Here is a 13,481-nt window from a genome sequence, read left to right on the forward strand (position 1 = left end):
TATGTGTGCACTGTAAGTACAGGAAAAGAGATGCGATTGCAAAGTAGGCATCCATCGTGTCTCATCCTTGGGAGGTAAAAAAACCTTTTTTTTATCTGAGCTTTACACGCATTTTCTTTCGTTTGTCACGATAGAGAAGACGACTGAATCCGGCCCGAGCTCGAATCACAGGCAACTGGACTGCGAGAATGACCCGTCTTCCACCCCGTGGCAGGAGACTTCCCTGTCGCAAGGGTGGCATTTGGCACGATAAGAATGGTACAAATATGCGGCTCTTCGTCTAGTTTTTCGGTCACGGTTTTACGTACAGCGAAGACGAGACAAATGAGCATGGAGCAAAAAGCGAAATAAAACAGAAGCAAACAGACTCCTCGGTATCAACCGTGGTACCGGAGTAACACAAAACCGGGTATGGATTTTTCCGCATTGCATTTACTGTCTCTTGTTTTTGACGAGCATCGTTCTTCCAGGGTTACCATCACCAAAACAGATAAAGGATTCAGACAGCTTGAATGCGGTAAGCCAGGCATTAAACTCCGCGATTGCGACTTCCACTTCCAAAAACAACAAGGAAATAGAATGAGCACCGCGAGTTTTTCTATCTCGAAGAATTCCAGCAGGAGGAAGAGGAATGGCTCTGCTCAATGAAGTCCGGAAGGAACTAAAAGAGACAAGCAGGAGAGGTTGGGACTGGATAGCTTCGGCCAAAGCAGATAGGTCCGGGCAGTGCGAAGAGATAGGCCCGGCAATCACCGAGCCAAATCGAGAGCTTAAGATTGCGAAGATAAGATTTGCTTTTAAGGTGCTGTACGTTAGCGTTGTACGAGAGCGATCAAACAACCATACCGATTTGCATTTCTATATAGTTTGCTAGTTGGTGCCAAGTTGGAATCAAAGTAGAATATGCGCAATTTGGACACGTGGCCTTATCCATGGTATTGTGATATGATTTGAATGGTGAGCATCCCACCGCGGGAGAGAACTGTGTGTCGACAGGAGCTTGGAGCTAATTTTACTTATTTTTGAGAACCACACAAAAAGATCTAAAAGGCCATTGCTTTTGTGGACATAAGATTGCCCTTCTCTTTTCTCATTCTTCATATTTTTTTTCCCTTTGAATCTTTGAGTGTGGGTGTCCATCTCTCGTCCATTCGATCTCTTGCTTGTTTCCTTTCTTCTTCTCTTCCTTCCTTTCCAAGTAAGCTTCTTCTAGAGTTTTTTCGGGATTGATTCTTCCTCCAGCCAGCGCGATACAGAATCGCATCCAAAATCTCAGTGGTTTTGCTCCGGCAAAGCCGTGGAATTTAATTGCTTTCCCGTGAGCACCGGATGCGTCAAGGGCCACATTGCGTCCAGGGATTGATCCGATTGAATTGAGGATCGATTTAGTGATCGAGGATACTCGAGCGCTACCATCCAGCTCCAGCGCTGTAGCTTAAGCGCTCGCACTCGCCATGGCACCTCGCGCGGGGCGCGCCAAAGTCCACAAGCCCAAAGGCGAGAAGAAGAAGAAGGAAGAGAAGAGTGAGCACCCAAAGATCCATCCAGCGTTTGCGTTTTGAGATATTTTAGGTTTTAGGGGTTTAGGCGATGGCGCTCACAATGTCGTGGTTTCTTGCTCCTCGCAGCGCTGCCGGTGATGCTCGATGTTACTGTCCATCTCCCATCGGGCACGCAGATCACGCTCAAGGTAAGCGCTCGCGCTTTCTTTCGCTGGAAATGATCGATTCATCGATGGCGCGCAGGGTATTTCCACGGACCGCATTCTGGATGTGCGCCGCCTCTTGGCCGTCAATGTGGAGACGTGCCATCTCACGAATTTCTCGCTCGCGCACGAGGTAAGAGATCTGGAATTCCCTCTGGAAAATTTCACCCATCCCGCCCTGGTGTCCAGATAAAAGGAGGTCGTTTGCGGGACTCGTTGGAGATCGCTGTTCTTAAACCCTGCGTTCTTACTCTTGTCGAAGGTGCCATTATTTTATTTACACTTTGCTAGACTACAGCGTTTTTATTCTTTCTCGATTGTTTTTTCAGAGGATTACACCGAGGAAAAGGCAATCACACACGTCAGAAGGCTTCTGGACATTGTTTCAAGCACAGCCTGTTTTGGGCCTTCAGGGAAGCAGCTGACTGATACTCATGACGGAAGTCACAAAGAGAATTCTCCTTCAACGGAAGACTCGGCTGTTTCCAAAGAAGCGGATCAAAAGCACAATACTGTAGCTTCCAAAGAAGCGGAACAAAAGCTGATTGCTGCTGCGGGCAACAAGGCTGATCCGGACAAGGGTGAAGACGGCAAAACAAAACAGGCAGGAGATCATGCTCGAAGGAACGGGGAGATTAAGAAGCTAGGAACCTCCAAGTCGAAAGGAAAATCAGAGGCCGCAGCTGTTATTGCAGAAGCTAAAGAGGCATCAGAGAAAGGTGACATCGACAAGTTGTGTCCTCCATCGAAGCTTGGCCAGTTCTACCAGTTCTTTTCTTTTTCCCATCTCACTGCACCAATCCAATGTAAGAATTTGTTTTTTGGTTCCGCTTCACTGATCCTGCTATTTTCAGTTCTTCGGAGATCGACGAGACAAGCATGCGAAAATCTTGCTGAAGGGGAGTTTTTTGCAATTGATGTAAGGCTTCTCAAATTTTGTTGCTTTGATCTTAGGCCCGCTACTTTCATTTTGCAGGTAAGATTATGCAACGGCAAACTCGTAACGGCTGTAGCTTGTACCTCGGGATTCTACAATGCTGGCAAGCCTCAGACAAAATTCTATCAACTTGTCAATCTGCTTCGACACGCTAGCAAGGCTTTTGCCAACGTATGTTTTACTCTCTCGCTTTTAATGTTTGACTTGCTTATGACGTGACGTTAACAGGCATACGATGATCTTATCAAGGCATTTGTGGAACGTAACAAGGTAAGCTGGATTTATTTTACAAATTTGAGAGGGGCTTATGTCTTTGCTGCATGTAGTTTGGAAACATCCCGTATGGACTTCGATCAAACACCTGGGTGGTTCCACCCACTGCAGCAGAGGCTCCCTCAACATTTCCTCCATTACCTTCAGAAGACGAGACTTGGGGTGGTAATGGTGGAGGACAAGGAAGAGACGATGAAAGCGTTGAGAAGGAATGGTCTCGGGATTTCATGGTTCTAGCGCGCATGCCGTGTAAGACAGATGAAGAACGCCAGGTTCGGGACAGGAAAGCCTTTCTTCTTCACAGCCTTTTCGTAGACACGTGCCTAGTTCATGCTACATCAGTTTTGAAAGATGCGGAACAGCTGCCAGATGTACCTCTGATTGACGACCGTGGACATTTTCTCGTTAAAGAGGCGGGGTCCCTGAATGTTTTGCTAGCTCAGGACGTTACAGACGCAAGCAAAAAAGTTGATTTCAAGATTGATACTATTCATAGCCGACAACTGACACCTGAAGAGCTTTCTCAGAAGAACCTCTTCAAAGGAATTGCAGCTGACGAAAGCACCACTGTTCATGTAAGCAGTTTGCTATGTTTGCCTTTTCTTACTCGTGTGTTTGAATTTCAGGACACTGCAACACTGGGTGTTGTTCTGATCCGGCATAAAAAATATATGGCATTGGTCGAAGCAAGGGGCCTTAAAGAAGCCCAAGGGATGATAAATTTACCAAATGATCTTCAAGTTGAGGAACAGGCAGAGGGAGGAGCCAATGCTCTAAACGTCAACAGGTAAACCCATTCAAACTTTCTTTATGCTTGTTTTGCTGATGACATTACTTTTTCAGCCTACGAAGTCTCCTGCATCAAACGGCTAGCGTTTCAGTGGATCCTGAGGAAGTTAGGAAGTCCAGGGATGTGCTTCAGAGGATAATGGCTGAAAGCTTGAAAGGGCTGCAGAACGAGTCAGACAGGACTGATGGATTTATAAGGTGGGAACTTGGAGCGTGCTGGGTTCAGCATCTTCAGACACAGGCCAATTCGGAGAAGGCTGATGCAAAGGGATCAAACAAGCAAGACCCAAAGAAAAAAACAAACGAGAAGCTGGTTGATAAAAAGACGGTACTTGAAAAGACCAAGCCACTGGATTCTTTGCGTGATCATGTCAGTGATTCACAAGAATCTTCTTCTGCAAGTTTGGAAAAGCCAAAAGAAGTAGATCCTCTGAAAGTACAATCGGAAGCGCATCTCAAAAGCTTACTTGGAGACGCAGCATTTACTCGCTTGAAGGAGTCGGACATAGGCCTCCATTCGAAGGTAACAAAATATATATTTTTGTATATGACAAAGCTTACGTTTGCTTCTAAGCAGACTGTCCCCGAACTTGTTGCTGGAGCAGATCAATACTATAATGACGTTGCACTTCCTAAACTGGTAGGCATTTACATGCAAACATTTGTAATCATTGTCACATTTTTGTTTTTAACAGGTGTCCGATTTCGCATCTTTAGAATTATCACCAGTTGATGGGCGCACGTTGACGGACTTCATGCACACACGAGGCCTCAGAATGAGATCCCTGGGTCGGGTGGTAAGTCTTTTGTTTCTTTCTCTTCATATGCAAACTTTTAATTATTTGGATTTTTGTTTGATAGAGTAGGCTGAACTCTCGAAAAAGCTTCCACACATTCAGTCTCTGTGTGTTCATGAGATGGTTGTTCGAGCGTTCAAGCATGTACTTCGTGCAATGGTTGCAGCTGTCACGCATCCATCCGAACTAGCAGTCTCAATCGCCGTCGCACTCAATGCAATGCTGGGAACTCCTTCCAAAGAGTCCATGCTCGTGTCCTCCAATACGTCCGAGCTTCTGACTTGGAAATGGTTGGAAGCCTTCACTTTGAAAAGATTTGGCTGGACACTGTCAGTTGATCCTCGGCCCGAGTTAAGAAAGTATGCAGTTCTTCGTGGCATTTGCCATAAGGTAAACGTAAACTGTCTGCTTTCACTCTCTTATTTGTGTTTTCAGGTTGGTGTGGAAATCGCACCTAGAGATTACGACTACCAATCTCCTAACCCCTTCAGTAGCGCTGATATTATCAGCATGGTTCCAGTTTATAAGGTACTTTTTTTCTCTATGGTAACCGTAAATGATTATATTATACGGCAGCAAGCGGCTTGTTCATCTGCGGACGGACGGACACTGTTAGAGTCGTCAAAAACTGCCCTGGATAAAGGAAAGTTGGATGATGCGGTTGCTTACGGCACGAAGGTATTTACGGTGTTTCTTAAACTTATGCTGATGCCATTTTTGTAGGCTTTGGCGAAACTGGTGGCTGTCTGCGGTTCTTATCACCGAATGACTGCCGGAGCTTATAGTCTTTTGGCAGTGGTATTGTATCATACAGGGGATTTCAATCAGGTCTGGTCTTGTCACTTGCGGTTTTATACAATCTAAACGTTTGTCGACGCTTCTCAGGCTACCATCTACCAACAAAAGGCTTTAGACATCAATGAACGCGAGCTTGGCTTGGACCATCCGGATACCATGAAGAGCTATGGAGATCTGGCTGTCTTTTACTACCGGTTGCAGCATACCGAACTAGCTCTGAAGTACGTTCTTTTGTGATTCTTTTTAATTGATGACCTTAACCTTCTTTACAGGTATGTCAACCGGGCCCTATACCTCCTTCACCTGATCTGTGGACCCTCCCACCCGAACACAGCAGCTACATATATCAACGTTGCAATGATGGAAGAAGGTCTAGGGAATGTGCATATAGCGCTTAGATATCTTCACGAAGCTTTGAAATGCAACCAGCGACTTTTAGGAGCGGACCACATCCAGGTAAAGATTGGGGAACTTTTAAACTGTTCTGAGTTCTAGTTTTTTGGATTTTAGACGGCCGCTAGCTACCATGCCATAGCTATCGCCCTTTCGCTAATGGAAGCGTACTCCCTCAGTGTACAGCACGAGCAAACAACGCTTCAAATCTTGCAAGCTAAGCTTGGTCCTGATGACTTGCGCACACAGGTACTAACTTATTTGCGAGTGCGCTATTTTATTCGATTTGTTCTTTTTCTTTTCATTATGTAGGATGCAGCTGCTTGGCTGGACTATTTCGACTCAAAAGCTGTAGAGCAGCAAGAGGCTGCACGAACTGGGGCACCAAAACCAGATGCTTCAATCGCCAGCAAAGGTCATCTCAGGTATAACTCGGTCCATGTAAGAAATCATGCTTGAAACAAATATGACGATACTCGGAATGTGATGCTCAGTGTTTCAGATTTGCTAGAATACATCAACGCTGAAGCAGAACTCAAAAGAAAGGAGTTGGAGAACATCAAGCGCAAACCAAAGCGTTCAAAAGTACGTCCTTCGCTTTTATGCATTTGCTCAATAATAATAATATTTTTTTGCAGCCTTCTAAAGGTCTCTCAAGTAAGCCATCAGATGAGGGAGCTGATGAGGACCAGAGCTTCTCGGACACAGACTCTGCGGAATCACCACGCGAAGCTCCATCGGACGTTATTTTAAACGAACCTGCAACGGTAGAGAATGGCAATCACATCATGGAGGATAAGAAAATAATGTTACCGCCATCCACAGCAATGGAGGACACGTATCTCTTCGAGGACGATGGGTGGCAAGAGGCAATGCCTAAAGGACGGCATTTGAACGGGGCTGTCAAGAACTTCTGGCGCAAAGGATCAAATGGTTTCACAAGGAATAACAATCGCAGGAACTTGCTAGCCGCGGGTCAGAATAAGGAGCAGCAGCCTCTTGTGCAAGCTGCCGGTAAAAGGAAAGTCACAATTTCGTCAAATAATGGGGGTGGAAACTCCCCGACGGGTGGAACGGCAGCACCGACGGTCAAAACAGAGCTGGGTTACCGCAAGCTCGGAAAGTTTTTCAATAACAGGTCTCCCTCCAGCAATGGCTCAACTCATAACGTGCCCGAGCTTTCAACAGTAACTTCTCCGCAGTACACAATCAAACGAGTCAAGAGCAGTAGCAATCAAGCGAAGGTAGCCAGTGTGGATCCTGAGACGGCCTCTGTGTCGTCCTCTTCTTCAGCTGGAGTACCGTCGGAACCGTCAAGATTAGCTTCCTCTGGCAAGGGACACTTCTCCTACAAACAAATAGCATTGGCACCACCCGGGACATGCACGAGTCCACCACCTATTGTGGACAACAAGACTCAGTTGGAGGAATCATCTAAACCGGAGGCTACAGAAGTTCAAGCAAAAGACGTGGATGGTACTGAACGAGACGCTTCTCTGGACCGCCACGCACGGCCTTCGCAGCCAGCTGAGGATGCAAACTCTAAATCATCTGGTGTGGAGGAAGTGGGGACGACGGCCGAAACACAGCAAAGTATGGCTGAGGAAGTCGGCGACTCCTTGGACGTGGAGGACCCGCAGACAGACTCGGATGGAGGATCGTCAAAGAGGCTTTCTGCCGCAGCGCCACCGTTCAGTCCCATCGCCAATCCCCCCAACGTTGAGAGCCCGACAGGACCGGCAGTGGTCGTCACTCCGTTCAAGGATGGAAAGAGTTTGCCAAACGCAAACTTGTCGTCACAGGCGGCTGTTACACAGACGACAGTCGCAGTCACTCCCATCAAAAAGTCCTCTCAGTTTCATCTCGGCAGAGGTCCAGCGAGATCACAAGGTCCTTTCAACTCTACGAAGAGGACTTACGTTTTCGCTCCTCGAACGCCTCAACCTCAGCCTGTGGTACAGATACCGGAAGAAGCTCAGCAACCATCCGAAACAGTATCAAAGTCGGCCCCAGTGACTCCCAACACAGGTGCCGAGTTCAGTCCCGGTGGGAGGAAGATGAACCCAAACGCAGCGGAGTTCGTTCCCGGAAAGCCGTGGTTTTCGTCGCAGCTGCTGGATTTTCCTCCTCTCGTTAAAGGTGACCCCCGCCAACTTATGGTTGCAGTACCGGTTTACCAGTACAGCAGTGAGCTCGAGATGGAATACGCTGCCGCTGCCGCCGCTGGCGCGCCTCAGAACTGCGTCATGATGGAGCCCATGGTTCCCATGGGATTCGAGAGTGCTCCTCCACCTCCTCCAGCTGAGGACATCATCAAAACTCTCGAAGGCAGTGGTGAGGCAGAAATGCCAGTAGCAGCAGCAGAGGGGACGAGCAGTGTCACTCCGGCATCAACCTCTGGCTCTACTGCGACGAAGCTGTGGGCCGACCTTGCAAGCGAGAGCGAGTCCGAGGGCGACGAAGCTCTTCACGGCACTCACGAATCAAACGGTACACAAGCTAACGGTGAGGCCACCACCAACAAAGTTGCCGAGAGCGGCAGCGACGCACGAAGCACGACAGAGTCGTCCTCCGGCGACGTGTGTTTCGAGCACAGCACCCGTGCGCATCACAAAGGCTACGGGGGAATGGTGCGCAGACCCGATGGCGGAGATTGCATCCCTCCAGTGCAGCCGGTTGTGATCGTGAGGTAACCAGCCTCGCTATAGTCTAGCTCACCCGGCGAAGTACAGGCCAGAGTGACGAGAATGAAGAAGACGACGACGAATGACGCCGATAAGCTTAGCTTCAATCAGCGAAATCAAGCCGCCAGCTAAGAGCAAAGCATGCAGCTCTCGAGGATAATTTGCCGGGGTGGTGGTTTGCTAGATTTATTTTTTTGGAGTGATTGATCCGAAAGAAGAAAAATGGGAGATGGAGCAGCAGTAGTAGTAGCAGCATTGGCAGCATCAGCAGCAGCAGCAGTGGCAGCAAAACTTAGCCAGTGTCAGAACTGGGAAAGAAAAGGAATACGAAAGAGCTCTCTCTCGCTCGTCTCCTTGCGAGCTGCTGATATCCAGTCCGTGTGACCTCAAGTACTGGGACATGTCGGCATCACTAGTTACTGGATTGGTTCAGTATCATCGGCTTTGGTTTCCTGGAATGGAGTGGCTTACGGAATGGTCAGATATTCTGGGAGGAAGTGATAAGATAGAGACGGAGAGAGATGCGAGACCGACGAAGATGCCTGCTGAGCTACGCGACGAAAGGCTAAAGATCAAGTCTTTGGGAGAGAAGGACAAGACTGGAGGAAGAAAACTCGAGATTAATCATCGCTGCTATCATCTCATCATCTCAACTCAGTCTGAATCAACAACGTAAGCTCGGCTATGTACACTCTGGCCGTCCTGATCGTCGGAAGCCCGCTCTCCGGCCTCCTCGACCTGAGTACTCTCCGGATCGACGACTACGACTTGCTCTAGCTGGCTCTGGTGGTGGTGGTGGTGGTGGTGATGAGCTCCAGACTGCTGCTGCTCAGGCTGGTGATGATGGCGACGGTGTTGGTGTGGCAAAGCTGCTGTGGTTTTCTCCGGACTGCCTGGAACGAGCAGTGCGTTACGACAGATTGGACACGAGGTGTGCGAGTGGAGCCACTGTTCGATGCACTTTCGGTGGAAGCCGTGGCTGCAGTGTGGGAGGATGCGAACCATCTGGCCGTTCCGGAAGTCGCTGAGGCAGATCATGCACTCGGTCCAGCAGCCGCCGCAGCCGCTGGTGTCGCTCTCGGCCTTTTCCCGCAGCGACGATGATCCATACCTCACCAGCTGGAACGATTTGATTATCTTTTTGGTCAGGCCCGAGGCTGGCTGCTGCTGCTGCGGCTGCGGCTGCGGCTGCTCCTCGTCGCCCAGTGCCGCGGTTTCTTCCGGCTGCTCGTGGTGAGGATTTTGGTTTTGGTTGTCGGCGCTGCTGCCATTGCATTTGATGTTGTCCCAGGGAATGGCGCAGATGATGACGCACAGGAGGATAGCAATGAAGATCATGGTGACGTGAAGAGCCGTGAATCTCATGGGAGAGGAGGAGGAAGGAGAAGTTCTTGGGAAGGAAGCTGCGTTGATGCCATTGCCATTGCTGGCGGAGCTTGAGGCTGGAGGAGAAGGCCATGGAGGTGCCAAGTCTTCCATCACCACAGCAATGTGAGAGGATGAGGAAGGAGAAGGAGGCATGAGGAGCAGCAGTAGCAGCAACATCCTTCTACACTCTTTTCTGGAGGAATCAAAGGAGAAAGAATAAAGAGGGAGGAGAGAGAGAGAGGTGTGGAAGTAACTTTCAAGGAAGAAGTCCCTCATGTAGTAGTAGTACCATTTTGATGATTGAAGTGATTCTTCTCCTCCTTCCTCCTCCCCTGTTGCCTTGCAAGCTTCCTCCAAAATATCCTCACAAACAATTTGATTGGGAATGAGATTTCCTGGGAGGAGCTCCAGGAACAAAAATTTGTCACCTGGAAAACGAGCTAACCTTCTCCAAGATCCCAACAACACAAAAACAAAGACACACCCCCACCACCACCACAGTTTACAATCAAACCAGAAAAACTTGTCTTCTCTGTTCTCCCATAGCCAGACCCTCTTCCTTCTCTCCCTCCCTCCCTCACAATCTCCCTTGCCTTGCAGAAAGAGAGCATTTACATTTACTATGGTTCAACTACCTCTGCAAAGAGAAAGAAAGAGAGGGACAGAGAAATGAGAGAAATTCTGGATACTTGTGATTCAATTCATCTCCTTGATCCTAGGACCACAGGAGACTAAATCGCTCCAGTCCCCTTCTCTTCTTCCACTGCTCATCCCTTCAAATCAGAAAGAGAGAGAGCTCCTTTCAGATGTGAAGCGCGTTTTGGCTTTGACACACACTCTTCTTCCCCTCTTTGTTGCGTAGCTGTAGCCTGTAAGTAATGCCCGGGCTCTCTGGATCTCGAGTGCGCGCGCGTGTCTAAACGTCGGTGTGTGCGTACATTGTAGTTGAGGGAAGAGAAGTTTGCGAAACTCCCCTGGCCACTTAAATTCTCCACACTCTCCACAGGTCCCCTTCCATGGGATTAAAGAAAGCATAGACTAACCAAACCACGTTTCCTCTAGCATCTGCCTCGCAAAGATCACTGCTTCTCCACCACCAAAAGAAAGAGAGTGCCATCAATCTCCAATCCCTCTTTCACATTTACGTGAGAGCCCACCATTGCGGGCCTAGGAACGTAGCTCCTGACCCTTGAGAGTGACACAAAGAACACACAAACAAATAGAATTTTGTGCTCTCTCTCTCACACACACATAGATCAGTGTTTTGGGGCCAGAGGTAATAAGCGTGAAGAGAAGGTGGCGGCTTTGATTTTGTGAATCAGTGCGTGAGTAAAAGAGAAGAGTGAAGAATCATGTGCATTTTCCTGGGAACGGCAACTGGTGTATTGAATCTCTTGAAAGCGAAAGATCTGTGTGTGTGTGTGTGTGTGTGTGTGTGTGTGTGTGTGTGTGAGAGAGAGAGAGAGAGAGAGAGAGAGAGAGATTAGAGATTACTCAGAAGTGGAGGCCAGAAGGGACTGGGAGAGGAAGACTTTGAGTCCATTGGCAAGGCCGTAAATGAGACGTTAAGACGCGCTCAAATATCTGGCGATTCATCTCTACATGTGGTCTCGCCATGGATCGCGACAGTGATCTCGGAACTGCAAGCTTCTGGACCTTCGCATTTGTTTATCTATCGTCAACCGACGAGAGATACAGGGGAAAAAAGAAGGGGAAGAAAAGGAAACAAGGAAATAGATTGTCCACCAGCGACGATCATGGGTGTAATATATAAGCGTTTCTTGTCTCATCTCTCACCTGGGGGGTTTTTTGGGGAAATCTCCAAATCATTCACGCCATTTGCAACGTTGCAGCGTGACAGGCACAGCCACAAACAGATGGTGATATCGCTTCACCCCACGGAGCAAAAGTGCTACAAGGGACCCTCCCGGAAGAAGTGACCATTTGAAGTTTTTCTCTCCGTATTTTCGCTTTCTCGTTTTTCGGACAGTTTCGGGGGCCAAGAGCAACGTAGCCAAGCCAAATTCTTCGAGATATAAAGCGAAAAAAGAATAAAGAATATAGCTCGTGGAACAGTGATTGACTCCCCACAAATGCTTGTTTCTCCACGCCAAAGCATCTTTCCATCCTGTTCGTATTGCCTTCTTATAATAATTCTTTTTATCGCCTGTCAGGTGCGCTTTGTGGGCGTACGAATCTAAGCCCGCGCAACGCACCAGCAACAAGAACAAGAGCCCACACAGAAGCAACACGAGAAACAACCAAAAGTTCTTCCTCGCGATCATGAGGCCTCGTTTCGGGTTTAAGATAGGGAAAAAGCCACGAACAAGATCTAGGGAGGAGAGTGGAAAAAGATTTAGAATGACATCGACAAACACCTCTTCCAAAACCCCAGTGCCTTAGTTTTGGAACTGGACAACCTGTTCAAGCAAAGACTAGATCGAAAACAACCAAGAAAAACTTTGCTGTCTTACCGGCACAAGTAGTTCCAGAGGGAACGTTGATCCCACACTCGAGGGGCAGGACGAGCGCCTTTCCAACTGAGAGGCCGGCCTTGGGCGTCTCGGGCCCTGAGACGGCCTGGCAGAGGCAAACTTGGGAGATTTTGGAGATGGAGTCGCAGCAAGCAGGGGTGGGAGCCCTGTGGCCTTGATCGCGGGAATGCAAGGCTGTATCCGCCAAGAAGCAGTAGCCATTCCCCATTTCCACCATGGTCAGCGCCGCAAACACCACCAGAAGCACCACCACCTTCGCCATTCCTGTTCTTGGGCTGACGATCCCAAAAGCTTGGAAATCTCCCAAACTAGTATAGATGATCCCTGGCTTGGATCGCTCGATTGGATTTGTTTTAAAATCCTGGAGCGCTGTGGAGGAACGATCGCGCTGTGGAATTATAGCTGGGGATACATGATCTTCTGCCACCCACACTAAGCCTGTGGAGCGAGCGCGTTACGAGCGTGAAATCGCGCCTTCTTTGTCCCGATTCGCGGGCTTTTCAAACTTTTAAATAGCTTAAATTAGGGTTTAATGTAGAGCTTTGTTTGGCGCGGCGATGTGGAGGAGGAATCCATGGCCCGAGAACAAGGGCTTGAGGAAGGGGCTGGCTCGCGAGCACAGCGCCCTCATCCTCTTGAGGATCCGGCTAGGGAAGAGAGGAGGAATCGCCACACTGAATCGCTTGACTCGCAAATTCCGCCTGCTCACTCTGATGTGTTGGTACGAAGAGCGCGAGATTCTCCTCTGCTGCTGCCGCTGGCTGCTACCGGCGCTGCCCGGGAAAACGCGAGCCCAAATCTTCCTCGTCACCGGCATAATTGCCGCTGCTGAGCTGCTGCTGCTGCTGCTACCACTTACGGAATTGAATGGTGGTGAAATGTATCCTTAGCTCCAACCAAGACGCTTGAATGTGACCCTGCTCCTGCCGAAGAACTCACCGCAATTGAGAGCCCAGCACGAGATTGCGACTTGCACTTGCTTGCTGGATTCGTGAGAGGCAAGGCGTCGAGATCGGTGCTGCCCGAGGGAAGAATAAGAGGCAGCGTGACCGCGATCGGCAACGAATGCTGCATCCATAAAAACAGAGCACCATCAATGTGATGGATTGACCCCGCTGACCAAACCAAAGAACTTTGAGCTACCTCTCTTTTGCAGACTTTATGTCTCCCGGGCCTTCACGCGGCTTGCACCGATTTTAAGAGGTGGTGGTCGACCCGGAATCAATGATCTTCCACCACCGC

General features: G+C 48.9%; 2 protein-coding genes across 5 annotated transcripts; one reads left to right on the forward strand and one right to left on the reverse strand.

The window, feature by feature from the left end:
- The first annotated feature begins 1,075 nt into the window (after positions 1-1,075).
- Positions 1,076-8,746, forward strand: LOC9640649 (protein TSS). Of its 4 annotated transcripts, XM_024676683.1 has the most exons (23): positions 1,078-1,524; positions 1,629-1,690; positions 1,746-1,838; positions 1,895-1,967; positions 2,035-2,511; positions 2,560-2,624; positions 2,682-2,813; positions 2,871-2,912; positions 2,969-3,490; positions 3,542-3,702; positions 3,759-4,227; positions 4,282-4,344; positions 4,400-4,501; positions 4,571-4,891; positions 4,937-5,029; positions 5,078-5,179; positions 5,225-5,329; positions 5,387-5,520; positions 5,572-5,755; positions 5,810-5,941; positions 6,005-6,117; positions 6,187-6,277; positions 6,331-8,746. In XM_024676683.1, the coding sequence occupies exons 1-23, from the start codon at positions 1,455-1,457 to the stop codon at positions 8,383-8,385; spliced, it is 5,661 nt and encodes a 1,886-aa protein (XP_024532451.1). In that variant the 5' UTR covers positions 1,078-1,454; the 3' UTR covers positions 8,386-8,746. The 4 variants fall into 4 exon arrangements, with proteins under 4 accessions (XP_024532448.1, XP_024532449.1, XP_024532450.1 ...); XM_024676681.1 differs by having other exon boundaries at positions 1,077-1,524; positions 2,560-2,813; XM_024676682.1 differs by having other exon boundaries at positions 1,077-1,524; positions 4,937-5,179.
- On the reverse strand, positions 8,640-11,138 carry LOC112346877 (RING-H2 finger protein ATL54-like). Its single transcript, XM_024676684.1, has one exon. The coding sequence runs from the start codon at positions 10,018-10,020 to the stop codon at positions 9,031-9,033; it is 990 nt and encodes a 329-aa protein (XP_024532452.1). The 5' UTR covers positions 10,021-11,138; the 3' UTR covers positions 8,640-9,030.
- Between the last annotated feature and the right edge of the window lie 2,343 nt (positions 11,139-13,481).

This window comes from Selaginella moellendorffii, unplaced genomic scaffold (genome assembly GCF_000143415.4).
Source record: "Selaginella moellendorffii unplaced genomic scaffold, v1.0 SELMOscaffold_18, whole genome shotgun sequence".
Classification (NCBI taxonomy): domain Eukaryota; kingdom Viridiplantae; phylum Streptophyta; class Lycopodiopsida; order Selaginellales; family Selaginellaceae; genus Selaginella; species Selaginella moellendorffii.